This window comes from Theropithecus gelada, chromosome 11 (assembly GCF_003255815.1).
Source record: "Theropithecus gelada isolate Dixy chromosome 11, Tgel_1.0, whole genome shotgun sequence".
Taxonomy (NCBI): Eukaryota; Metazoa; Chordata; class Mammalia; order Primates; family Cercopithecidae; genus Theropithecus; species Theropithecus gelada.
Window position 1 is genome coordinate 13333518 of NC_037679.1, and position 27986 is coordinate 13361503.

At 50.9% G+C, this 27986-nt stretch overlaps 1 protein-coding gene across 28 annotated transcripts; it reads right to left on the reverse strand.

The window, feature by feature from the left end:
* Positions 1-630: 630 nt before the first annotated feature.
* SMUG1 (single-strand-selective monofunctional uracil-DNA glycosylase 1) lies at positions 631-26959 on the reverse strand. 28 transcript variants are annotated; one of them, XM_025403236.1, is made up of 6 exons: positions 9111-9158; positions 8050-8132; positions 7268-7520; positions 3935-4238; positions 2782-2901; positions 1733-1927 (listed from the first exon to the last, which is right to left on the reverse strand). In XM_025403236.1, exons 4-6 carry the CDS (start codon positions 4217-4219, stop codon positions 1799-1801), a joined length of 534 nt encoding a protein of 177 aa, XP_025259021.1. In that variant the 5' UTR covers positions 4220-4238; positions 7268-7520; positions 8050-8132; positions 9111-9158; the 3' UTR covers positions 1733-1798. The 28 variants fall into 28 exon arrangements, with proteins under 28 accessions (XP_025259013.1, XP_025258996.1, XP_025258995.1 ...); XM_025403225.1 differs by adding an exon at positions 8683-8766 and having other exon boundaries at positions 1733-2901; positions 8050-8135; XM_025403228.1 differs by lacking the exon at positions 7268-7520 and having other exon boundaries at positions 631-1927; positions 2584-2901; positions 8050-8135.
* Positions 26960-27986: the final 1027 nt, after the last annotated feature.

Consider the following 27986-nt stretch of genomic DNA (forward strand, 5'->3'; position numbering starts at 1 on the left):
AATTCAGGAGTTTCCACAACCCATCCCCCACCACCCTGAGGTTGCAGAATTTCCTAGAATGACTCACAGAACTCAGGAAAATGCTATACTTAAGATTATAATTCTATCACAAAAGATACAAATCAGAACCAGCCAAATGAAGACAAATACATGGTAGAGTCCAGGAGTGTCCAGGCACAGATGTGTGTCCTCTGCTCATAGAAACAGGACACCCCTGCACATCCCTCAGCACATCCATGTGTTCACCAGCCAGGAAGCTAACCAAAACCTCAGTATCAGAAGTTTTTATATATAGAGTTTTACCATAGGTATAATGTGGTTAAAATCATGGGCATGTGCCGGAACTCAATCTCTAGCCCCTCTCCCCTCCCTGGGGATCAAACTGATATCATCCAGCTCAAAGTCCCAGCCCTATAACTGTATGGTTGGTCATTCTGGCATGTCAGCCTCTATCCTCAGTCAGATCTTACCATCAACTCAGGTGTGGTCTGAGATCAAATTTCAATATAAAATTAGGTGTGGCCTAAGGTCAAATCTCAACATAAATTCAGGTGTAGTTTCAGGGACCCGCCACGAAAAACAAAGATACTCCTATCACTTGGGAAATTCTAAGAATTTAGAGTCTTCTTCTCAGGAACTGAAGACAAAGGCCAAATTATTTATTATACAATGAAGTAGGGGAGGATTTATATGAAAAATCGTATTAATTTTGGAAGCTGGAAATTACCTGTGTCCCAGGAGATGGGAAGTAGACCATGTGTTCCTCATTAAGGTGGTCTCAAGACCTGCTCTGCTTCCAACTTGGTTCACTTTCCCAGCCCTTACCAAACAAAGGGGCACCCAATCAACCATTCAGCAGACATAAAAAATGAGCTGGATCCCAGGTGCCCATCTGCCCCATCATCTGTTTCTCGCAGTGTCCACGGTATCACATAAGATCCCAACAGACACTTAACAGAGACCCTGCAGGTTTGGTAAGGCAATTAGAGATCTACCAAATCCAGTCAGGCACCAGCCCTTTGGGAGGCCAAGGCAGGTGGATCACTTGAAGTCAGGAGTTTGAGACCAGCCTAGCCAGCATGGTGAAACCCTGTCTTTACTAAAAATACAAAAATTAGCCAGGCATGGTGGCGCATGCCTGTAATTCCAGCTACTCAGGAGGCTGAGGCAAGAGAATCACTTGAACTCGGAAGGCAGATGTTGCAGTGAGCTGAGATCACACCACTGCACTCCAGCCTGGACAATAGAATGAGATTCCATCTCAAAAAAAAAAAAAAAAGAGAGAGATCTACTACAACCTTCTCCCAGCTACCCAAGAGAACCCCTTGCCAACAATGAAGAGGTAAGAGGGGGGAAATCTAAATGACTATCTTCCCCCTCTAGCATGCAAGAGGGGGAAGAAAGTAACAAGACAAAAGGCTTTAGGAGCTTTTAATGCTTAGAGTGAAAAAAAAATCACAGGCTAGGTTTCTCATAGTCATTGATCCATCTCTGACAAGGCAAGAATTCTCCCCTCACCCTGGCCACAGGTAGAAGCCCAGACTCTCCCCTAGCAAGGTATCCAGAATGGAGAGGGGCTACCCTTGTAGTGCAGTGCTGTGAATCCCCAACCCAGAGGCAAGAAAGCAAGAAGACTATGTAATGAGCCACCCACATGCCAGGCCCATGCAAGGCACTTTCAAGTGTTATCTCAGTTAATCCTCATACCAACCCCTTAAGGTAGGCATCCCCATTTTACAGATGAGGACCCTGAGGCTTAAAGTGGTTTATCAATTTGTCCATCAAAAAGTTCCAAGTCTCAAAGCTGGGATGAAAAGCCAGGTCTTCTGACTTTCACTCTGCCACACTGGATTTTTCCTCTGATCCAGCTGCAGCCTCCCACAAGAAGTTCACTCTTAATTTCATGTCCCATGCTTTGTCTTGGTCCCTGTGAGGAAAGGGGTAAGCTGAAGGTAGCTGTTCTATAAGGATGGGTAGGTGTCCTGGCAAGGTACTTCCATGGAAATAGTAAATGTGACCTTGGAAGTTACTGTCTAGGGCACTCTCAGCTGAATAGTCTCCCAAGGAAACACTGAGGTAGAGCAGTCTGCAAGTGCAAAAGCACACCTTCTGCGGATTCCCTACAAAGTGGGGTCCCCTGAAAGGGGCAATGTTCAAAGGTAAAGAAAGCAGGAATCAGGAGGGCAAACAGAAGTAGTGTCAAAACTGCCACGGCAGGTTGGAAGACAGTTCAACAGATCACAGAATACATTTCCCAGCGACCAGGGAGCACAGAAGGACCTTTTGCTCCAGTCCAGGAGATGTGTTGTCACCTGTTTGGCCAAGAATGACTTCGAGGTCTTGAACGTGTCCCATACAAGGCCCCAGGGGCACTCAATTCAACAGCAGTGGCAGCAGCCCCAGCTCATTCAATCTTTCCTTGGCCACTGCCTCCCAGCCCTTGTTGGCCTGTGGGTTACGGGGAGAGGGATGCAGGAGCCCTTCCACCTGGACCTCTGGCATCAGGCCTGCCAGAGCCCGTCGTGCCCGCTGCTCTGCCAGTCGCCCAACTCCCACCACCAGCCGCACCCCCAGCAGCTGCACCTGCCGGCAGAGGGCTGCATCACAGATCCGAAGAAGCTGTTCTCGCTGCTTGGCAGGCAGCTCAGCAGGGGTGAGGTTGCGCCCGCTGGGAGCCAGGAAAAGCAGAGGGCATAGATTGTGGACAAAACAGTGATGGAAGAAGACCTCAGGCTGTCCACAGAGGTTCCGGAAAAAGCCCCAGAATCGGGCACCACTCACTTCTGACTGTGGACACTCCAGTCCCAGCACTGGTCGTTTAGGATGCTCTTGGGGAGGGGTCAGCACAGGCCCCCCAATGCCCAACCAGTCCCGGACCATGCTTACTTCCCCAAAGGGCACCTGCGAGGAAGGAGAGAGACATGAAAGGCTTCAAACTGGAGACCTGAGGCCCGGGCTCTGGACCGACTGACTTCTTTATACCTTCCATGAGAATCCAGCCTGCACCCCCCACCCCACCTTCACCCAAAGGCCTGAGACAAGATTCTTGGCCCTGTGGTTTGAACCTGTCCATCTTTTTCCATTTCTTCATTGTGAACTGTGGCCCAGAAGAATCTGTTTGCCTCTAGCCCAAGTAGTCTTTGGGACCAAGTACAGGGACTACACGGAGATATCTAGCCCTACACAGGGTTTGATGGTTAGTACTGGGGACAGACAGATGGCCTGAGACAGAAAGGCAGCCAGGGTTAAAGGAGGCACAAGGACAGGCTGACCACTGCTCTCTGGGTGCCCTCCCAGCCCCAAGCCTCAGGCTGTCATTTCCATCAATCATCATTGATCACCTTTCATCACCCAGTTGGGGTCAATAAAAGCGATTGAGCCTTCTGCCCTGAAGCCTCTTGCCCTCCCCCAACTGCCAAGCACCCCCACTGAGGGGCAGTCACTCATCCTGAGCTCTGAAAGAAAAGCGGGCAGGCACTGGAGCCAGGCTCTGTTTTGAACCTCGCCTTAGCTAGGAAACAGAACCCAGGTTCCCAGAACGCCCTGCATCTCTTACATACCCACCCCTGTCAACCAGTCTCTTCTGAGGACCCAGCAGTCCTAGTCCCTCTTCTGACCCCAACCACACTCCAGGGACAGGGGAGATCCAGTAAAGGAAGGATGGGGCTGGTGGAAGGAAGGGCTCTCAGAGACAATTAGTGGCCAGCTCACAGGGAAAACGAAACTACCATTAATGTGCTTGGTTAATTACGGGCAGAGACGCTGGGAGAGGGCCTCAGACCACAGGAGCCAGTATGTGTGATGAGAGAGAATGGGGCGAGGGGACCTACACACATCTACAGCCATGCACATGCTCCTTTTCTTCGCAGCACACCCAGCCAAGCATCCACCTAGAGCCCCCCACTCCACCCACTGAGGAAGCCAAACCCTTTACCCCAGTCTGGGCCATGCCAAAAGGTCCAGGGTTCATGCCCAGGAAGAGCACTTCCTTGGGGCCCTGGCAGTAGCGAGTCACGTAGTTGCGATGTGGCTCCCATGCATACTCCAAGGGATTGTAGATGACGCCCACAGACTCCGAAAACTGCAGCTGGCTCAGCTCAGCACTGAGCCGAAGCTCCTCCTCCAGGAAGCTCTCAGCCAAGCTTCCAGGGCAGGGCTGGGGCTCCATCAGGGCACCTGCAGGCTCATGGATGGACCCCAGCAGGAAAGCCTGGGGCATATGGCCATGCCGCTGTCACCTGGGAAAAGAGATGGACAGAGGCCCCATCATCCCTCAGCCACAAAGTAGGACGGATCCATGGTTGCCAGGGCCCCCACTACCATTTCCTGGGCTCAGAAGGGACCCTAAGAGACCATGTCAGTCATCTACCAACCACCAAGTAGGACTGAACTCATCTCAATTCACGGTAATGAAGGGCCCATTCCCTCCCCACTTCCAGTATCTGTCCTCTTCACATGGCACCTGGTGAGGATAAGCCACAGCCACCAAACATCTCCCACTCTAAATCTCCTTTCCATCAGGCATAGGTCTGAGTCACTAGTTCCTGGGCTATGCCGAGCACATAGTAGGTTTTCAATAAACATTTACTGGTGGCATCCTTTCAGCACCTTTAATGTCATCCTAAAAAAGAAAAGCCCAGCCAGAATGAACTGTGTTCTGGAAAGCACGGTGCTGAAGAATGAAATGCAAGTGCACAGCCATAGCCCAGAGACCTGGGAAGGCTAATTACAATAGCTTCCAGGTGGTGAGCGATTACTCTGCGCCAGGTACACCTCATTGATCCTCACAACAATCCCATGAGGTGGGTATTACTGCTCCCCTGTTATAAGTGAGGACACTGAGGCTTAGCAAGATTAAGCAACTTGCCCAAGGTCTTGCAGTTAGTAAGAAATAAAGCTGGGATTTGATTGAGCCCAATCTCTCTGGCTCAAGGCTATGCTTTAACCACCCACACCATCTTGCCTTAGATGGTTTGATCAGCCACCCTGCCAATTCTACAACCCCCTAACCCCAACCTGGCTTCTTTCCCACATTCAGGAATACCTAGTAGGATGATTACAGACTCCTCATAGAATCTTACAAGCTACGCAACCATGGCCAGAGCTCAGGTTTCTGCCTTCAAATACAAAGAATAATAATATCCACTTAATAATGTTGACATAAGGAAGGCCAGGCACAGTGGCTCATGCCTGTAATCCTAGCACTTTGGGAGGCCAAGGCGGGTGGATCACCTTAGGTCAGGAGTTCAAAACTGGCCTGTCCAACATGGAGAAACCCCATCTCTACTAAAAAATACAAAAATTAGCTGGGCGTGCCGGGCAAGGTGGCTCATGCCTGTAATTCCAGCACTTTGAGAGGCCGAGGTGGGTGGATCATCTGAGGTTGGGAGTTGGAGACCAGCCTGACCAAAATGGAGAAACCCCACCTCTACTAAAAATACAAATTAGTCGGGCTTGGTCATGCACGCTTGTAATCCCAGCTGCTCGGGAGGCTGAGGCAGAATCATTTGAACGCGAAAGGTGGAGGTTGCAGTGAGCCGAGATCGCGCCATTGCACTCCAGCCTGGGCAACAAGAGCGAAACTCTGTCTCAAAAAAATAAAATAGCTGGGCATTGTGGTGGGCGCCTGTTATCCCAGCTACTCAGGAAGCTGAGGCACGGAGAATTGCTTGAACCCGGGAGGTGGAGGTTGCAGTGAGCCGAGATCGCGCCACTGCACTCAAGCCTGGGCAAAAGAGCAAGACTCTGTCTCAAAAAAAAAAAAAAAATTTGCCAGGTGCAGCAGCTCATGCCTAATCCCAGCACTTTGGGAGGCTGAGGCAGGTGAATCACGAGGTCAGGAGTTCAAGATCAACCTGGCCAATATGGTGAAACCCCGTCTCTACTAAAAATGCAAAAATTAGCTGGGCATGGTGGCACATGCCTGTAATTCCAGCTACTCGGGAGGCTGAGGCAGGAGAATTGCTTGAACCAAAACCTGGGAGGCGGAGGTTGCAGTGAGTCGAGATCATGACACTGCACTCCAGCCTGGGCTACAGAGGGAGACTCTGTCTCAAAACAAACAAACAGACATAAGGATGGAATGAGATGTTATGTTTAGGTGAAGGGAGAAAAGGAAGAAATGGGAGAGGAAGAAGAAAGGGAAGAGAGAAAGGAGGTGGGAGGAAGGAGAAGGGAGGGGCAGGGGTGGAAGGAGAGGAGACAGCAAGCTTCGTAAACTGCAAAGGCCATTCCTTCGCTCCACTCCCATTCAAACCCAGTGTTCCAACCTGACCATTCTACTTACATTTTCAAAATGCCTTTCCTCCCTCAGCTCCCAAAACTTTGCATATACCATTTCTACAATCCAACCAAATACACTCCTGAAGTCAACCAGGACATCATCCAACAGTCATCCAGTCAACTAGGACTGTGATTCCCCAACCTGCCCACATATCCAAATCACTCCCATCCTTCAAAATGCAGCTCAAACCATCCCTTTGATAAAGTCTTCCCTTCTCAGAACAGTGCAGTATTTGCCATAGTGTCCCACCCCACCCCCAACACAAGCAGGTCCCGTGTGAGGCCTGGGAATCTGTGTTTTGTTTTGAGACAGTCTCACTCTGTCACCCAGGCTGGAGTGCAGTGGCGTGACCTCAGCTCACTGCAGCCTCTGCCTCCCAGGTTCAAGTGATTCTCCCACCTCAGCCTCCTAGGTACTGGGATTACAGGCGCGTGCCACCACGCCCAGCTAATTTTCATATTTTAAGTAGAGACTGGGTTTCACCATGTTGGTCAGGTTGGTCTCGAACTCCTGACCTCGTGATCTGCCCACCTCAGCCTCCCAAAGTGCTGGGATTACAAACGTGAGTTACCGTGCCCAGCCTGGGAATCTGTATTTTAGACAAGCTTCCCAGGGTGATTCTGATGGTTGGTGAAGGCTGAGAACCACTGTGTAGCACCATGGTTACCATCGTCTTAATGAATTCCTTTTGCCTCCCCAGCTAAACTTGGGCAGATCAAGAGCCAGGCCCTGTTCAATCTCCCTCCATAAGCCCAAGGTCCTGGCCCTCATTAGGCACTCAACAAACACCTGCTCAGCAATGTCCATCTTCTTTTTCACTTTTGTTTAAAACTACCTTCTATGCCGGGCACAGTGGCTCATGCCTGTAATCCCAGCACTTTGGGAGGCCAAGGCAGAAGAACTGCTTGAGGCCAGGAGTTCAAGACCAGCCTGGCTGACATAGTGAGACCCCATCTCTAAAAAATAAAAATAAACACCTTTTACCAAGGAGGCACTCCTGATGGATCCCTCTCCACTTCTATATCCTGAGTTCACTCAAGTCTCAGCTGCCCACTCTGCACTCTGCTTGTTTTCCAGGCCCTGGGTCTGTGGCCATCATATCTGCGTCTCCCATGCGACAAGAACCATTGTCATTCCTTCTTCTCAACTTTCTGCCTGGGTCATCTGTGACCTTTTCTCCAAGATGAGAACTCAAGGTTGACACAACAGCTTGATAAACCTCTTTTCTCACCCTAGCCTAGAGGAAGTGGGAAAGAAAAAAAAAATCAGAGGCCCAACTTAAGAAGTCCTTCCCTGACTGATCTCAGTAGTTTTTAACTGATCGGTTGTCCAGGTGGCTACCCAGGACAAACTGGGCTCATACAAAAGCTGAGAAGGGTGCTGTGGAGAACGCCAGTGTTTCAGAGGACCTTGCTTTGCATCTCCCCATGCAATACCAACATTAGCAGATTAGCTGCTCTAGCTCTAGAATCTCAAGAGAAGTCTTGAGCCTACCTTTGACATTTAGACACCTGTGTTGGAAACAGCAAGGCCGGGGAAAAGAGTGACAAGACACTACTTTCATTGTTCCATAACTTCAAAGCCTGATCTCATAGCAAGAACCACAGGCTGGAAGGCAATTGATTTGAATTCTACTCCTGTTTCATCTCTAAGAAGGTTCTCTTGAGCAACTCATTTAACTCTCTTCTCTATGAAAATCACATATTCCATCCAGCCTACCACCTGTTAACTCATTTATTTTTTTTCAATACTTATGAGTCTCTTACATGACAGGCACTACAGCAGTCTCTTGGTGAGGAAGAAATCCAAAATAAGTAAAATGTAGCCAGGCTTTCCGTAAGCTCATAAACTGCTGTGAGGGCAGATAAACAACTAACTGTAATACAGTGTGATGTGAGCTTTAAAACCCGGAACAAAACACTAGAAGAATTCAAAGAAAGAACTTGTAAGTTCTACCCAAAGTCACCCCAAGAGCCAGAGGCTTAAGAAATGTAGACATTTTATAAAATACAGTGTCATATTACATTAAGCACAAAGGCAGTGGAGTTAGACCCAGCGATAAGGCTGACCACCAAGGCCAGACTTCAGACTGATGTCAGACTTCTCTGACATCAAATCCAGGAAGTGAGGAAGGAATCGAAGACACATATGCACTCCCCTGTCCCTTGGAGCGGAGTCCAAGGGACAATAAGAAATACCCTTAAACTAAATAATAATAATAAAGCATAGGCTGGGCGCGGTGGCTCACGCCTGTAATCCCAGCACTTTGGGAGGCCCAGGCGAGCGGATCACGAGGTCAAGAGTTCGAGACCAGCCTAACCAACATGGTGAAACCCCGTCTCTGCTAAAAACACAAAAATTAGCCGGGCATGGTGGCGCGCGCCTGTAATTCCAGCTACTCAGGAGGCTGAGGCAGGAGAATCGCTTGAACCCGGGAGCCGGAGGTTGCAGTGTGAGCCGAGATCGCGCCATTGCACTCCAGCCTGGAAGACAGAGCAAGACTCCGTCTCGGAAAAATAAATAAATAATAATAAAGCATAAATTCAAAAAGACCATTTCATCTGGTTCCGAAGGGGCCGACTACTAAGGCACCATACAAAACCTCCGGGGGCGCCCGCCGGCTCTGGACGACAGGAAAGCCTTGATCCTGCAGACCTCCCAGGCGGTTTCATAGGCTGGGCTCTCCCTGCACTGAGTCTAACCCCATACGGAGAGACGGACCCCAAAACATAGAAATCCTGACTACCCTCTCGGCTCAGCCCCGACGACCCTGGGAGCCCTCAACTTTCCCCCACAGTCCGAGGTTCCCAGCCTCCTACTTCCTCACCTGGTCCAGCTCCCCATCCCGCTTCCGGTTCCTTTCCCCCGCAAACCCAACCCCCGGCGCTAAGGACAGTGGGAGTCGTAGTCTACATTGTTTAGGGAAGGCGATTGGCGTGCCTGCGGCCACTTCCGCCGGAAATGCTCAATCCCGGAAGGCGCGCTAAATTAGCTCTAAACATCGCTGGGAATTGTAGTTTAATCTTTCCATCAGAGTTAAATCAGGAAGTCTTGAGAAGCGAAAGGCCAGAGCCTGTAAGTACCTAGGAAATCCTGAGTTCTATCCCTAAAGGGCATCGCCCTTCCAAAAGTTCATTCACATTTTTCCCAAAGGGATTACAAATCAGGAAGCTTCAACTATCCCCAATCCCTCATCCACTTGAGGTATTAACAATACCTAGAGACCATTTCTAGGCCCCCTGCCATCCTGGGTATAAGAGACCTCTCCTCTGCAGCCTGCCATTACTGTATATAGAACATCCACGAAGACATTTCTGGTAGCTACTAACAACTCTTTAGCAAGGAGCATCCCCCATTACTCTCAAGCCCATCTCCAGAGTGTCACCATTTTGACTTCTTTCTCTGCCTTGCTATCTGCCCAACCCTATAACCTCAGTATTAGTCAAGAGTTTTCCAGAGAAACAGAACTAACAGGATATCTATCTATATGAGGAGATTTACTCCAAGAATTGGCTCACAGGATTGTGGAAGCCAAGAAGTCCCATAGTCTCCTGCTCTGCTGTCTATAAACTGAAGAACCAGAAAAACAGGTGGTATAATTCAGGAAAGTCCAAAGCAGGGGAGGGGGCTCACTGCTAAGTCCCAGAGCCTGAAGGACGAAGAACCAGGAACTCCAATGATGTCCAAAGGCAGGTAAAATAGATGTCCCAGCTCACCAAGAAAGAGAATTTGCCTTCCTCCACCCTTTTGTTCTACTGGGTCCCCAAGGGATTGAATGGTTCCCACCCACATCAATGAGGGTGATCTTCTTAACTCAGTCTACCAATTCAAATGCGAATCTCTTCCAGAAACACTCCACAGACATATCCAGAAATAATGTTTTCTGGCTATCTGGGTGTCCCTTAGCCCACTCAAGTAGACACATAAAGTTAGCTACCATTCTTCCTTCCAAATCTTCTCCCTCAAATACTTTGTCCAAAGTATTTGGACTTTCTAGGAAGAGTGATCAATCCTAATCCCATGGCTGCACCTAACAGTCCATTCCCCCCCATTCCCCCCCATTCCCCTCCCATTCCCCCCCATTCCCCCATCCCAATATCTATATCCAAATCTGTCCTATTCCTAGTTTTGTTCTTATGCTCTGTCTGGGTCTGGTTCTGTGTCCTGACTCTAAAACTTTCATTAGACTGGGAACCTCCTAAGGTTAGTTATCTTCTATATTCCTTCCACCCCACACTCTCCACACACCTTAGCACAGCCAAGGCTCTAATCACAGAAGCAAGGTCTCCCTGTGAGTGGTAGAGAAGGAGAACTATAAACCCCAGAACAGGAAGAAGTGAGAGAAAAAGGATGCTACCCCCTTCCCAGGACTTGTCTGATCTCCTATCAACAAAAACTTAATGGGTGCCGTAGGAGCTTCAGGGAGCTGTGAGCAGTGACCTTCTGACATCAAGGGTGAGAAACTACCCTGACCCTTGCAAGACTTTGGAAATGGAATTAATCATGCACCTCATGAAGCCCATAATTTTCTGAGCTTTAATTTTTACCAGATCCTCTCCCTGTCTATGTTTCTCTCTGCCTATGTTATTTGCCCCTCTCTACTTATGTAAATTTGTCTCTATTTCTAGTCTCTTGTGTAGCTTTCTCTCTGTATCTGTGTGTCTCTCTCTCCCTCTGTGAACATCTCCCTGTTTCTGCTTCTTACTCTAGAATGACTGGAATAAGAGGATCTGAGCTTCTAGAAAAAGTTCCCCCATCTCTGTGTATCTATGTATTTCTGTGTTTCTGACCAAAAATAAGGTGGGGGGACCTCATTGTGGTGTCATCCCGTTGCTTAAAAATTCCAGGATCTCCACCATCCCTTGGACAACCCTCCTGCCCACCCCTGACCCCTCTGTCATTTGCTTGCCCAGCACTTCTGTTCTAGTTTGTCATCTTGGCAACCCCTCCACATTCAAAGTCAGCTTCTGGCAGAACAGTAAGGAGTGAAATGAGTAACAGGCAAGCAGAAATCCCCCAGGACCTCCACCCGATTTCAACTTCCTAGAAGACTTGAATAACTGTTTCTTTCCCTATAAGCCCATCCACCCCAGGGAACCCAGAGATAGGAAGTCCAGATATAAGGAGAAACTGAGGCTTAGGCAGCCCACAGTGAGTCCCTATAGCTAATGCCAGAGGGGCCTGGGGCCTTCTCTGTCTGTAGTCCATGCATGCTATTCCTCCCCACCCAGTGAGTCACTCCCAGGAAAGATGGAGGTGAGGCGCTCTCCTGAAGTAGGGGTGCTTAGAAACAGAGACCCTGAGGCTTTCAAGAGATAGAGCCCAAGAGATGAAACATGGGCTTGGGTGCAGCTCTCCCAACCAGTGTCTTCCGTTTATTAGTCTTCATGTCTTCTGGGAAGTCTTCAGGAGGCTGCTGACCATGATTTATGGGTAAAGCCTTGTTGGGCAGGAACAGAAGATGACCCAGATTATCGCCTGGGTAAGAGCCTAGAGAGTTGAGGCACCGGGCCTGGGGCAGTGCTCCCTGCATACCCACCAGCCAGCAACTCTGTCCTGAGCCCAGGAGGGAAGGGGTTAACCTGCTCACTTGTTTTCCTTAGATTTCCTTGGGCTGCTGGAGCTGTGTTGGGCCATGAGCGCCATCTATCGGCCTCTTCGGGTCCTAGCTCCGACTCTGCTCACTTGGGCTTCTAGGCGGATCTTTCAGCCTTTCCCTTGCCTCCCCTCTTCTCAACGGGGAAGGGCTGTCTAGCTGCAGGGCCTCCCACTGCAGAAAACAAAGGTCCGGAATTGGAGAAGGTGAAGGCCATGTTTCCCCCTTCCTAGATACGGAGTGTCACCCTGCTCAACTCTCACTCACTGTCTCTGACCTGGGGAGCCCCAAAGGGGGATCTGGTGTTTAACTTTCAGTGTAGCCACCTTCCCCACTTCCACTACACTGGGCCCTGTCTCGATTAGCCCAACAAACATCACAAGAGCATGGGAGAGTGAAGGCAGCATAGCAGAGGCCTCAGGACTGTGGGCTCTGGAATCAGACTGCTGGATTTGAATCCAAGCTGTGCCACTTACTCATGGTGACCTTGGGCATGTTACTTAATTTCTCTGTGCCTCAGTTATCTCAGTTGTAAAATGGGATAATCATTGTAATCTCTATCTTCTTTTGTGATGATTAAATGACTTAATTACATTAAGTGCTTAATATGGAATTTGGGCTCCACAAAGGGTAGTTATTGCTGTTGCACTGCCAGGGTCTCAGGCAGATGCTAGTCTGAGTAGCCAAGATCCAGGCCATGAAGCCCTATCAGACACACAAGCATGGTGGACAAGACTGGGGAGCTTACCCTGTAGGTTTCCACGAAGACAGTGACCTGCATGCAGGGTTAGGTTTGGAGTTGTAAGTTCAGGATTGTAAGGAAAGTAACTCTTCAGGTCTCCAAGGTCAGCAGGAGTTGGGATAAGGAGGTCACAGCAAGAAAGAGCCTGAAATAAAGATGTGGGAAGGAAATGCATTATGGAAGAAGCATTAACAGGCCCTTTGAAGTGCCCTGATTTGGGGAAGGGAAAAGGGCTCCTTGATGTGTTAGTTAAGCAAGGGCCACTGCATCCCAAGGACATGTCCTTGGCACACGCACGAAAGTCTCCAGGCTTGATCAGATTCCCTAAATGTCCCCATTCCCTCTGTGGGGACTTAACACTCCATGTCTTTTCCTCAGCCTAGTGAGGAGGGGGACTCACAAGGGGAGAAAACTATCTGCAGGGCCCACAGCCAGAGGAGCTAGGCTGTGAGTTTATCCATTTGTGTCTTTTTTTTTTTTTTTTTTTTTTAGACAGGGTTTCACTCTGGAGTGCAGTGGCATGATCATGGCTCACTGCACTCTCGACCTCCCCGGCTCAAGCAATCTTCCCGCCTCAGCCTCTCCAGTAGCCGGGACTACAAGTGCGTACCACCATACCCAGCTAATTTTTAATTTTTTTTTTTTTTTTTTTTTGTAGAGACAGGATCTTGCTATGTTGCTCAGGCTGGTCTTGAACTGCTGGGCTCAAGTGATCCTCCCACCTCAGCCTCCCAAAATGTTGGGATTACAGGTGCAAGCCACCGCACCTGCCTGATTTGTTTCTCGACAGGTTCAGCCACCTCGCTGTCTCTGTATCTTCTATATCTCCGCCTTCATCTACCTTACAAGGAAATGGGATTATTCTCCAAGGGGTGAGAATAAGGTGACAATGTGACGCCCTCTCAGTTAAGACAGAAATGCAGAGACAGTGGGGTCCCTGGCTTAGCCTCGCCACGCTGATACCCACACCTCAGCCCCAAGGCACCGCAACCTAGCTTTATGGATTATGCCCACTTAACTGGAGGCAGATGACAGCGTCTAGGTCTCCTCAACTCTGGTGTCCCCCATCTCCTGGGGCCTGGACTCCTGGGTCCCCAAAGGAGGAGCAGGAATAGGCTGGATGGGCTGATTTGCATCACTTACTTGGGAAGCAATTATTGGAGGAGCTGTCAGCTCAGTGCAGCTCTCTCCTCGCTAATCGGATTTCACCAGAGCCCGAGGCTTGGGGGGGCTGAGTAATTTGGCTTGATGCAGTGGTGGGAGATGTCGGGGCCAGGAGGCTGGACAATCTATCTGAGTGGTGTTAGAGTTGTCCAGAGCAGTTATCCTGAGGGACCACACAGACATCAGACAGACAGACAGCCAAGGGAACGGGACTTATCCCCAAGTCCTTTAGCAGGAAGGATGGAAGTGAGACTTGGAGAATGGGAGGAGCATTTCCCACAGGTTGAGCCAAATTAAGCAACAAGGAAGAGGAGTCAAGATGAGTCTGAGAGAGTGGCTATGGGACTAAGTGGGAGGATGACCCAAGAATCCTAGCTTCCAGCCTACTCAACACCGAGGCCCAGCCCTGCCTTGCCCTGCACTCCCAGGGAACCAGTCACAGAGCAGGAACTTGAACCTAGGGTGATTCTTCTGAGCCCTGCTCCTTCCCCTGCAATGTTCCCAAAAGACACTTTTCTTGCCTCTGGCCCTGGCTCTGTCATTTGCCTTCTCTTGCTCCTGCAGCCCTCTTGAACCTGTCCTTTCCTTCCCACCCATACTGCCCCTCTCATCTCTTTGGTGACCCCTCTCCCTGTCTCTGTCCTCCATTCCACATCTTTCAGAATAGTGATAAGGGTGATAACAACAATAACTAACCGTTACTGAGTGCTTTGTCCACACCAGACACCACCCTGAGTGCTTTATGTGGATCGTTTCCTTTAATCCTCACAGCAACACTTTGAGGGACATACTCTTTTTTTTTTTTTTTTTTTTTTTTTTTTTTGAGACGGAGTTTTGCTCTGTTGCCCAGGCTGGAGTGCAGTGGCGCAATGTCAGCTCACTGCAACCTCCGCTTCCCGGGTTCAAGGGATTCTCCTGCCTCAGCCTCCTGAGTAGCTGGGATTACAGGCACCTGCCACCGTGCCCAGCTAATTTTTGTATTTTTAGAAGAGACAGGGTTTCACTATGTTGGCCCGGCTGGTCTTGAACTCCTGACCTCAGGTGATCCACTTGCTTTGGCCTCCCAAAGTGCTGGGATTATAGGCGTAAGCCACCGTGCCTAGCCTTTTTTTTTTTTTTTTTTTTTTTTTGAGACAAGATCTCACTGTGTTGCCCAGGCTGGAGGGCAGTGGCACAATCTTAGCTCACTGCAACCTTCACCTCCCAGACTCAAGCAATCCTCCCACCTCAACCTCCCAAGTAGCTGGGACTACAGATGTGCACCACCACACCCTGCTAATTTTTAAATTTTTCTGTAGAGACGGGGGTCTCACTATATTGCCCAGGCTGGTCTCGAACTCCTGAGCTCAAGTGATCCTCCCACCTCAGCTTCCCAAAGTGCTGAAGTTACAGGCATGAGCCACGGTGCACAGCTCAAGGATGCTCTTATGGTAGGTTGAAAAGAGCACTGAACTTTCGAGGAAATTTGGAGCTGGGAGTCTGCCACTTGCCAGCAATGTGACCTTAGGAAGCTCATGACCTCTGTGAACCTTGGGCTAATCATTTTGTTCTTCACCTGGAAGAGAGGATGACAATGCCTACTTCACAAGACACATGATGCATTCTTGTCTTATCTGCTCTGAGTCTATCAGATAAGCTATGGGGATATGTCTGTTTTCTCTACCTTACTGTTGAGTCTCTGCCTCTTTGACCCCCATTAATTCAGGCATGTAGCCCAGGAGTCCTACCACTCAGCTCCCTCACTGTCACTCACTGTCACTCAAGCATGTTGATTTTCCTGATGTTTTACCCTTTTCCAAGAAGTCCAGAGGACCAGCCCACGTTGGCCCCACCACTCCCTTAACAAGTGAGATTGGAGTTCTCCCTCTGAAAATATGAATAATAAAGAAACAAGGCACTGGGCCCAGAACTGAATGCAAATTGGCCCCAATGCTCAATCCAAGAAAGAGAATGCTTGAGCTGTGGACCCAGAGAAATCCTGTGCTCATTTGCATGCATTTGCATTATATTTACATGTGATCCATTTCATGTTCAAATGCACAATCCTCCCTCCCCAGTTTTCCTCCCCTAGAGTACTCTTAGCCTCTGCCCCCATCATTCCCCACAGCCCCTGACCCTCCTCTCCTAGCCCCTGCCACAACCCTCCTCATCCTTCTCTTTCTTCCTGCCAGGGTCCCCAGCTCCTGGCTCCCCGCCTCTTCAGGCAAGGACCCACTTGCTCAACACCCAGAATAGCATCCTGGGGTCTCACCCCTTAGTTCAGGAGGGATATCCCTGCCTGCCCCCTCCCACCCTGAGCCGAGCAGGCGCAGCAGACAGCAAGCGCGCCTCTCAGCAAATCCCAGCCCCATTCAGCCTAGTGATTAATGGCGCTGCCCTCCCCATGAACCTGCCTTTAATACTGAGGAAGTTATGAAACCGCTATACATCAGCAGCTCCGGCCCCACTGCCCCCGCCCTCCTCCTCCTCCCCTCTACCCCCCACCCTCCAGCTCCCTCTTCAAAATCTCATTTGGGCTCCTGCCTCCTGGGCCCACCCCTCCTCTAGCCTTTGCTGGGGGGAGGAGGGTGTCTGTCCCTGCTGCCATCCCTGGTAAGGACCACATCTCATTTTCCCTTCCTCTCTCCCCCTGCTCCGCCCTCTCTCCCTCCCCCCGCACCCACGGCTGCATCTCCGGACCCATTTAGAATTGCTGACATTTTATCTGCATTACATACATCACTCCGTCCCCAGCAGCCATCTCTCATGGATTGTTGGGGGGCGAGGGCGGGGTGGTCCTCAGCTTGGGAAGGTGACAGGGAAACAGGGTGGAGGTGCAGAGATAGATAGCACTTCCTCCACACCCTTTTTCTCTCAGGGCCCAATCCCCAGCCACCTGAGAGGCAGTGCAGGTGGAAGCCTAGGAGAACTGATGGCAAGGGTTGTACCCTAGCCTCCTCCTGCAAGTCTCTGCTGCCTCATAACATCAAAAGCCTTTTTCTCAGACCACACAGACTAAGCAAGGGCTTGTTGCATATCTTCCTGCCATGGGACTCCTCCTCAGGAGATTATGAAAGGGGTTGTTTAACCTCTTAGCAGGCCTACTCTAGTGTCTTCCACACTGCCCTTTTAGTAAGTCCCTCTGAATGTCTAACCACTGTGCTCCATGCTGCAGCCATTATTGTCTTCTTGCTTTGTCCTTAGAAGGTTAAAGAGCAGTATTGTTCCTCAAAGGCATTAAACCCTTTGTTAGGATGCCTGAGCAACCATAAACACAGTCACTCTTCCACACTCCTGAGGCTCATAAACGTGACAGGAGGCAGAAAGTAGGGCCACCTTAGAGAGGAGGAAATTGAGACCCAAAATCAGGAGAAGGAAAAGCAGGAACCTGTCCAAGATCAGGAGGCGAGGACACAGGCCCTGCGACCCCAGTGACAGTGTGCTCTCCATAGAGAATGGACAGGCAGAGGGCAATGACAGACGGAGAAGTCTGGGCCGCCAGATAGACAGCAGAGGGGAAGAAAGGGGGAACCAGGAGGGAGACAGGCAAACAAAGAGACAAACAAACAAAGAGCTAGACAGACAAAGGGACCGTCAGCCAGGGACAGGCAGACAGGCGAGAGAAAGCCGACAGAGGCGCTGGTACAGCATGTCCCAGGCTGGACACATGAGAAGGGCTCTCTCCGTCTGTCTCTGTCACTCAGGGTCTCTGCTGGAATGTGTCTCTCAGGGTCTCTGGGGCGCTTTTTGCTCACTGAGTTTGCATCTATCCACTTCCCTGGAAATCTCTGTTTTTCTCGGGCCTCTCAACACACCGTCCCTTACCTTCTGGTCTCCCCTGTCTGAGACCCCATCCCAGTCACTCCCTCTGTCTCAGGTCATTTTTCTGGCCTGCTCTTCACTCTCCTTGTCAGAGAAATGCAGACACTTCCTGCGGGCTTTGGGAAGCTTCCACAGGAACTGAGCCAGTCCACCAGGGATGAACGGGAGGGGCAAGGGCTCTATCGGGGAGGGGTGGGAAAGGAATAGCTCTTGGGCCTGGGGAAGGGAAACAGCTGATATGCCTGGGTCCCCAAAATCTAGCAGGCTTAGCCAGTAAGGCAAGAGGAGCCTCTGGCAGGGAAGGTAAAGAGTACAGGACCCTCTGTCCTGTGGCTCAAACCCACACAAAACAGGCCTCAGGCAGTGGGTGCAGGGATGTGAGTCACCTGCTGTTTGCATCTCATTTGCATGTTTCTGGCTCCCAGTTCAGTCTGGTTCCAAGAGGCCTGGGGGTGGGGAGGGGATTGTGCACCAGAGCCTTGACTCTTACATACCTCCTGACAGCCCAAGGCGTGTTCCTGTCGTCTCCTACCTTAGAGCCAGCCTCAACCCCAAAAGCCAGCTGGACACACCGTCCTCCAGACATGGCCTGTACTGTCTTGTCTCCAACCTTTGTCATGGTCCCCCCAGTCTTCCCCACTCCTCTCGATTTCGCTCATTATTAGCCTTTTTTTTTTTTTTTTTTTTTTTTTTGAGACGAAGTTCCACTCTTGTCACCCAAGCTGGAGTGCATGGTGCGATCTTGGCTCACTACAACCTCCACCTCCCAGTTTCAAGCAATTATCTGTCTCAGCCTCCCGAATAGCTGGGATTACAGGCACCCACTACCACGCCCCGCTAATTTTTTTTGTATTTTTAGTAGAAACAGGGTTTCACCATCTTGGCCAGGCTAGTCTTGAACTCCTGACATCGTGATCCACTTGCCTCGGCCTCCCAAAGTGCTGGGATTACAGGCGTGAGCCACCGCGCCCAGCCTAGCCATCTTTTAAAGCCGGATACCAAGTCCTCCACTTCCATGAAGCTTTCCCTGGTAAACAAACTCCAAGTAATCATAATCCTACAGCTCTCAATGCTGAAAGGCACCCGAAGAAACCAGGTCTGTCTTACCCATCTTCAGGAGATAAGGCTTCACCATCCTCATTTTATAGATGAGACAACCAAGGCCCAGGATCAGTTAATGTAGGTTTCCCAGAGCAGAATAGCCAGCAAGTAGGGAGGACATGAGAGCCCAGGGCACACCCCTCAACACCCCCAGCTCCCACCGCCCTTTGCCATTCATGTAGCAGGGAGCAATGCCCTGTTCTGGACCACTCTCGCATGGCTAGTGAGCTGACCATTGGGCATCGTTGCTCCCCTTCTGGATTGGGATTTCAGTCTCCCATGAGCTCCCTAGGCTTCAGCCATACAGAACCACTGCCAGTTCCCTAAATTCTCCTTGCCCTTTCTTAGCAACATGTCTTTGCCTGTGGTGATCCCTCTGACAGGACTGCCTTTATCTCTATGAACTCCTGAACCTGGCAAACTCCAGCTCATCCCTCAAAACCCATCTCAACTATTACTTCCTCTGTGAAATCTTTTCTGATGTTCTTCTTCAGATCCCAGCAATGTATTCAAACATCTGAGGCAGCACTTGTCACACTGCTCCTGGTAGCCCAGCCTCCCTCTCTAGCCACAAGACCTTCAAGGGCAGGGACCACCATGTGCTGTGCAGCTCTCTCCCCAGGATACACACAAATACAGGCACACATTTAATTGAACCAGATTTTATTACCACCTCCCTTCCCATCCCAGGCCCACAGAACAGAAGCATCAGCCTAGTGGGGAGGTGAGAAAGAAAGACTGAGAAGAAAATGCCTGAGGTGATGATCGGGGATACAGCACGTGCATTACTTAGTACTCTTGATCATCTCTTTCACCTAACTTAATGCTTAGTAAAGGAAGGAGGGAGGGAGGGAGGGAAGGAAGGAAGGAAGGAAGGAAGGAAGGAAGGAAGGAAGTAAAGAAACAGAGGAAATAGGAAATAGAACTGAAGGGGAAAGGGGAAAAAAGAAGGAAGGGAGAATCATAAAAAAGGAAGAAAAGAGGTGGATGCAGGGTAGAAAGAAGAGCCAGAGAAAGGTCTTGTGGGAAGAGGGAGGGGAGGAAACAGGAGGAGGCCAGGGGAGGAGGAGGCCAAACTTTTGACTCTGGAGCATGTCCAGCAGAGATCCTGGCCTTGCGGCTTAGTATCATTCCCACCACCATGTTCCGATCCGGGAAATGGACACATCTCCCCTTCTCCAGGAGCACAGGAGTCTGGGCAGGGAGCACCTGCTGTGCTGTGCTGCGCCCCCCCGCCCCTGCACTAGGCCCTTTCACAGCCGTGGTCTCCCGAAGCTCTCCACAGCCCTGGGAAGTAGGAGTTCTTATTCCACCCTCCCCTTCTGATGCAGGGACTGAGACAGAGTGGTCCGCCATGCGGCTCCATCAGGTAGGGTCTGACTCCAAAGGCCTGCTCTTCCCTCGACCCCAGGGTCCCCTTAGCATTGAAGACAGACAGGAAAAAGAGGCAGATGACATTTCATGTCCCACTTGGAAAGTCAAGGTGTAGAAAATGGAGGGGACCAGACTCCTTCACATCCTGCGCAGCGTCATCTCCTGCCGCAAGAATCACCCCACGCGCATGACTCAGTCTTTGCCCCGTAGGTTGATGATAACCTAAGAATCTGAAGACCTCACAGGGACTCTGAAAGCCCATTGAAGTAGATGCGGAAAACTCTTCCATCATGTCATCCTTTCCTCTGCCTTGGGTCATCAGCCAAGGGAGGGAGTGGCTCAGGTGTTTTCCTTTGAAAGCCCCCATGCAGATCTTCTCCCCATCCCAGAAGCCCAAGGAGTCAGCAATATCTGTGGTTCCCTGAGGTTCAGAGAGACACAGTAGCAAATGACTGTACCCAGGCCCCACTACCCACCTCCAGGGATGTATAGCTGTGGGGTGTGGAGCGCAGAGGACTTTTCCCAGAGCCTCACCCCAGATGAACAGCCAACTTCCCTTTGTTCAGCCTCCCTCAGATACCCAAACCCAGCAGCCCATGGCCTTCTCTGTCAGGAAGTCCTTCCTGATGTCTAACTTACATCTTTCCTGCTGCTGTCTATCCAGCCCTTAGCAGTGACAGGAGACCAGTCTGAGCTCTAAAGGTCAGGGAATGGGGACGAAAACAAGTACTTCCCTTCAAGCCTTGGGTAGGGAAGTAGTAATGCAAAGAAAGAAGAGTGGCTCACTCAGCCTTATTTCTCCCTGCCTGTAGCAGTAGAAATGGAGGGTAGACAACTGGAAGGACTTCCTAGCCGAGAGAAGGGAGGTACTTCTGGAATAGAATTATAAAGCGCAAAGGCTGCGCTCTTTCTGGTGGCCTCCCAGCCTGGCAGAGACCCTTCAGTGGTAGCTTCAGAAGGATAACCTGCACTTCCAGAAAAGCTCAGGGTGCCGGGATTGCTGGGACCCCTTGCAGCTCCCGCAAAAGTAAAATCCTGGTCCTGGAGCCCCCTTGTGGCCACGCAGAGGCAGGACAGGCAGTTCCGCCTCCCACCACCACACCCGTGGTTAGAGCTGGGGCCCAGGGTTGCTGATGCAGAGGACAGGGAAACCAGGGCCCCACCTTCTGTGAGAGGCCAAATCGGCAGCCCCAGCCCTGAGGGCACCTGGTCAGGAAGGAGCAGGGCCCAGAAGGAGCCCTGGAAGAGGAGACAGGCTAACCCCATTCAGTTCCTAATCTGCCGCTCTCCAGCTAGTGACCCTGGGCACACCTCCCCGCAGAGCCTCAGTGACCTCATTCATTAAAAGGAAGAAAAGGCCGGCTCGGTAGCTCACACCTGTAATCTCAGCACTTTGGGAGGCCGAGGCGGGAGGATCACGAGGTCAGGAGATCGAGACCATCCTGGCTAACACAGTGAAACCCCGTCTCTACTAAAAATACAAAAATTAGCTGGGCGTGGTGGCACGTGCCTGTCCCAGCTACTCAGAAGCTGAGGCAGGAGAATTGCTTGAACCAGGGAGGCAGAGGTTGCAGTGAGCTGAGATCGTGCCACCGCACTCCAGCCTGGGAAACAGAGAGAGACTCCGTCTCAAAAAAAGGAAGTAAAACTCCCCCTGGCCCACCATTTTACCTTAAAGAAGTGTGGAAATAACCAAATGTAATGATAATGTTCTGTACGTGAACTTGAATCGTTTTTAAAACTCCTCTTCAGGCCAGGCGCCACGGCTCACACCTGTAATCCCAGCACTTTAGAAGGCCAAGACGGGCAGATCACTTGAAGTCAGGAGTTTGAGACCAGCCTGGCCAACATGGTGAAACCTCATCTCTACTAAAAATACAAAAATTAGCCATGCATACTGGTGCACACCTGTAATCCCAGCTACTTGGGAGGTTGAGGCAGGAGAATTGACTGAACCCAGGAGGAAGAGGTTGCAGTGAGCCAAGACCACGCCACTACACTCCAGCCTGGGCAATAGAGCGAGACTCCGTCTCAAAAAAAAAAAAAAAGCAAAAAACCCTTCTTCAAATATATGGGAAGAGTTGGGCACAGTGGCTCACACCTATAATCTCAGCATTTTGGGAGACTGAAGCTGGAAGATCACTTGAGGCCAGGAGTTCAATAAAGGCTAGGCACAGTGGCTAACTCCTGTAATCCCAACACTTTGAGTGGCCAGGGTGGGAGGATTGCTTGAGCCCAAGAGTTCAAGACCAGCTTGGGCAACAACGTGAGACCTCATCTCTACAAAAAAACAAAAAACAAAAAACAAAAAACAAAAAAACTAGGCATGGTGGGTGCACCTGTGATCCTAGCTACATGGGAGGTCAAGGCAGAAGGATCACTTGAGTCTGGGAGGTTGAGGCTGCAGTGAGTCTTAATCAAGCCACTACACTCCAGTCTGATTGACAGAGCAAAACCTGTCTCAAAAAAAAATAATTAAAATAAAAACAAAGGTGTGGGCCGGGCTCAGTGGCTCACGCCTGTAATTCCAGCACTTTGGGAGGCCGAGGCAGGCAGATCATGAGGTCAGGAAATCGAGACCATCCTGGCTAACACGGTGAAACCCCGTCTCTACTAAAAATACAAAAAATTAGCCGGGCATGGTGGCGGGCGCCTGTAGTCCTAGCTACTCAAGAGGCTGAGGCAGGAGAATGGCGTGAACCTGAGAGGCAGAGCTTGCAGTGTGAGCTGAGACCGTGCCACTGCACTCCAGCCTGGGCGACAGAGCAAGACTCCATCTCAAAAAAAAACAAAACAAAGATGTGGAGAGAGGGGTCAGGAACTGACCCACTACAGAATAATTCTGGACCTGCAGTGGAGGGTGCAGTTGGGACTGATGGGTTCTGCCCATCTCAAAACCCACCACTCCAGAGCTCCTGGAGGGAGGCACACTAGGAGCCCTTAGAAGGAAGAGCCAAAAGGTCCCCAACACAGCCCTTCAATCCTCCACCAGTTCCTACTTTCAGAAGGGTGGGCCTGGTTGGTAAGGGACCATTTAGCCAGATAGTGGGCAGCAGAGCTGGCCTGGGACCTGAGGGCATTCAGTGCAACATCAGGAAAGCCTCAGGTGTCAGTGTGCCCACCTCATAGTGTCAGTGGCTCTCCCAAGTTTGTGCACTCACCAACTCATCACACCTGCCAGCTGACCCCAGGGCCAGAGGCAGGATGGAGGCCAGAGGGGCCTTCTGGAGCTCTGGGGCAAGGGCTGAGGCAAAGGCACACCAAGACCCCCAGGCATGCCTTCACTCCATGCACAGCCACACACACGGCTGGCTCCACAGATACACCCGGCACACCCTCAGATCTCCCACACAGACCCGCCATGAGTCCCATCCTGAGAAGATGAGGGATGGTTGGAGTGGATGGTGAGGCCACAGGGCCCAGAGCAGGGACAATGGGCAAGGCCAGGGTGGTTGGGTGCCCCAGCCCATCCTTCAGCATCAGTGTGGCCCTGAGGAGCCCATGACCTCTGACCCCCTGGCAGCACTCACGAAGAGGTCAGGGGATGGGCACAAAGTCACCCTAGCAGGGGGCTGTGGGCATGTGAAAAGGGGGGACCAGGAAGAACAAGAGGATTATAAACCTGGAGAGAGACCAGTCTTTCCCCTTGGATCCACACCCTTATTCAGAACTACTCACTTTGGCTATTAGAAAGTTTTTCCAGGCATCTAGACTCAATCCTTCCTGCTGGAATTGGAGAGAATTTCTCTCTGGGAATTCATTACTCTGGATTTTTGCCTCTGTTAGAAACCAAAGAATTCTGAAGAGGAAGGAAGGGTAAGAACTAGTGATAGATGAGAAGAAGGGAGCAGGAGGCCAGGGGAGCCAGGAACAGCAGTGAGTCAGAGGCAATATCCGCGGCGCTCTCTCCTCCCCACCGACAAGGGGAGACCTGGGAATATGGACTCTCCTTGGAGAAGAAACTTGGGACAGACGACAGGGAGGACTTCTCAGAAAAGAGTTGATAAGCACCTTCTCTGGAGATTAGAGGGAGAGAGAAGAGAGGAAGAGGTAGGTAAGAGGGCAGGAGATGGAAAAACAAAGTGTCTTGTCCGTCAAGAGAAGAGAAACCAACACAGAGAAAGTGGAGAAAAAAGCTACAGACCTGCAGTGGTGGGGACCTAATATTTTAAAAGCTTAGGATTGGCCGGGCGCGGTGGCTCACGCCTGTAATCCCAGCACTTTGGGAGGCCGAGGCAGGCGGATCACCTGAGGTCAGAAGTTTGAGACCAGCCTGGTCAACATAAGGACTCCCCATCTCTACTGAAAATACAAAAATTAGCTGGGCATGGTGGCAGGCACCTCTAATCCCCGTGACTCAGGAGGCTGAGGCAGAGGAATTGCTTGAATCCAGGAGGCAGAAGTTGCAGTGAGCTGAGATCGCGCCATTGTACTCCAGGTTAGGTGACAAGCGCAAAACTCCAGCTCAAAAAATAAAAATAAATAAATAAATGAAAATTAAAAATAAATAAATAAAAAGCTCAGGGTTGTTCCACTTACCTTTCTGGGCTTCAGTTTCCTTCCCACAATGGGGATAATAAGTGCCTGTCTGGAGTCTAAGTGAACGCTGCTCAGTGCCTAGCACTATAAAAACTCAAGCACAGCGGCTTCCCCCAGACTGCAGTCTGGCAGAGCAGGAAGGACCCTGGGTGCCCCCTTAGCCTTCAGGAGGGGTTGTAGGAGGTCCTCCAGCCTTCCACCTCCACTACCCATCACCTGGCTGCCCATTAGAATCAGGCAGGGCTTAGAGGAACAAATGCTAGGTACTGACCCCAGGACCTCAGAGCACTTAGATCAGAGGGGCTGAGGAATCAGAATTGTAATGTTCCCAGGTGCTTCTAAGTCGTCTCCTGAGAACTCCTGGCTTAGCCTCACGCTGTCATATTTCAAAGAAGAGAAATGAGGCCAGGAGAGGCAGAGAGAGCAACCTGCCCAGCTCACCATCTACAGACCGGACCCCCCATGTGCGGGAGGGGGTTAGTTAGAGAGGGCAGGGAGGCATCTCACTCCGCCTCCATGTCTCCTCAGCTCCTGACTCCAGAAAACGGTCTGTCTGGCCTTTCCTCTGTGTCTGGTACTGCTGAGACCTCCTTCCCATTCTCTGGCCCATGGACAGAGCCCTCCTCTTTCAGTCACCAAGACCTGAGGTGGGCTCAAGCTCTGATGGCCATCAGAGCACCTCACACACGGGCAGGGCTCAGTAGGCATTTGTGGTATGAACAATTATCGGGCCTCCACCTGGGGCGGGGGGGGGAGCAGGAACTTTCCTAGAGTACCCAGGAAAAGGCCAGGAAGAGAGCTGCTTGCTCGTATTTTCTCCAGTCTGAGTCCCAGCTGAGAGCTGGGATATCTTCATTCCCAGTTCTTCCTCAGCCAGCTGAGCCCCACCCGGGGCCAGGAGAGCCGCAGGACCCGGCTTTGCATGCCTGCTCTGTGGTGTGGTTGCCCTGGTGAGCGAATTGAGGAGCAGCTCATTCTCCAGGTAAATGTGAGGCCAGCAGACCTCCCAGAAGGACAGACGGTGTCATTGGCGTGAAAAGACCAAGGGTTGTGAACCCTCCACGGCACTCCCAGCCGAAAGCCAGGAGAGAGGCTAATCTGAATGCTGCCGCTGAATGCAGGGATGAGGTTCTAGAGGCCCCCATCCAGTCTGGCTCCTGCAGAAGGTCCATCCCCACAGCCTGGATGAGACCCACTTTCCTGCTCTAGGACCTCTCAGACAGGGAAGTCCCCTCTGTCAGCCTCTGGGTGTTGTCTCCCCTAAAGGTCTGCTGAAGAAAGCCAGGCAGAGGTCATGGGAAGGTCGGACGGAGCTGGAGAAAGGGAGAGTGGAGCTGGCCACGCAAGCTGGTCAATGACTATTCAAAATCACACCCGTGACTCTGAGTCCTGGAGGGCTGGGAACAGAGTCAACCAGAGAACAGAGATGAGATGAAATGCCAGGGCTGGGAGAGTAGAGACAGCAAGAAGCAGAGGAGGTGGGGAAGAAGGAGGGAGAACCCCAGACAAACAGGATGGGGCCAACAAAAGGAGGGCAGCCTTCTCGCAGGTGCCTCAATTTCCCCTTTGAAGCTATTGCCCATAACAATGGTTTGTCATCCAGCCTCTCATGGGAGCCCTTAGGCCTCCCACTTGCCAGCATCCGGACCTCCCTGTGGATACCTGGAGCACCCAAGGCCCTTTCAGGAGGAGTGCAGAGCTTGACTGGGAGTCAGCAATCTGGGTTTCAGTTCTGTACCTACTAATGAGCTTTGTGACTTTGAAAAAGGACCCACTCCCACCAGGGCCTTGTGTTTTCCTTCTGTTAGAAATTGGGAGCACACTTCAAAGCCTTTAAAGTCATGTCCGCCCGCTGCCCTCTAAGAGAACATAATGCCAAGTGCTTAGAGATGGTCTAAGGTTGTGAGGGAGGGAACAGAGGGGATGGAACAAGGCTAAACCGAGAATCTGAGCTCCTAGGATCCTCTTGTTTTGCAGATGGGGACACTGAAGTCCAGAGAAAGCCCATTGTATGAGGACTAGAAGAAGCTATAGACCCTTAGTGCTCAAAGCACCATCCGTGCACCAGCAGCATCCACACCTCTTGGAGGAGCTTACAGAAATGCAGCGTCTCCCGTGGCTCACGCCTGTAATTCCAGCACTTTGAGAGGCCGAGGAGGGCGGATCATGAGGTCAGGAGTTCGAGACCAGCCTGGCCAAGATGGTGAGACCTCATCTCTACTGAAAATACAAAAATTAGCTGGGCGTGGTGGCGCACCCTTGTAATCCCAGCTACTCGGGAAGCTGAGGCAGGAGAATCACTTGAACCCGGGAGGCGGAGGATGCAGTGAGCTGAGATCACGCCACTGCACTCCAGCCTCAGTGACAAGAGCGAGATTCCATCTCCAAAAAAAAAAAAAAAAAAAAAGGAGGCCGGGCACGGTGGCTCAAGCTTGTAATCCCAGCACTTTGGGAGACCGAGGCGGGCGGATCACGAGGTCAGGAGATCGAGACCATCCTGGCTAACACGGTAAAACCCCATCTCAACTAAAAATACAAAAAATTAGCTGGGCATGGTGGCAGGCGCCTGTAGTCCCAGCTACTCGGGAGGCTGAGGCAGGAGAATGGCGTGAACCCAGGAGGCGGAGGTTGCAATGAGCCGAGATCACACCACTGCACTCCAGCCCGAGAGACAGAGCAAGACTCCGTCTCAAAAAAAAAAAGGAAAGGAAGAAGAAAATGCAGCATCTCAGGCCCTGCCCCCAGACCTACTGAGTTAGAGTCTGCATTTTGACAAGTCCTAAGGTGATGTAAAGTTTGAGAGCACCAGACCAGTGGATGATTAAGTGCATGGGTTTACCATAGAGCCCCCCAGAGCTCTGATAGAGACCTGGCCCTTCTGCTTACTAGCTGAGCTTCTGTTCATTTGTCTGCAAAGTGAAGATAAAACATATGCCACAGGGTTATTGTGAGCAGTCAAGATCAAATGAGAAGTGCTGGGCACATGCTGAGCATTCTACAAGCAGCCAGAGGTGGTTACTGGGGGTATGGCTAGCACCATCACATGGGATCCATCCTGCTTAGTACTTGTCGCTGGGTTGGGACAGCCTGGTTGCCTGCTGGCTGTGCAGTCTTGGGCAAGGTCCTCGACCTTTCTGTGCCTCAATTTCCTCATGGATACAATGAGAATAGCCAGAGTGCCTCCCTTGAAAGATTGATGCGGGATTAAGTAATTAAATGATCTGATGCATGGCAATGACTACTCTACAAAGGTTGACCACGGTAGTAATCACAGCAGCTTTCACTATCATTTACAAGAGCCCCCGTCTCCAGACACCTAGATTCTAGGGAAGGAGGTGAATATCCTTCATTCAGCTGGTCAGTTGGGCCATGAAGAAGAGGCTGGT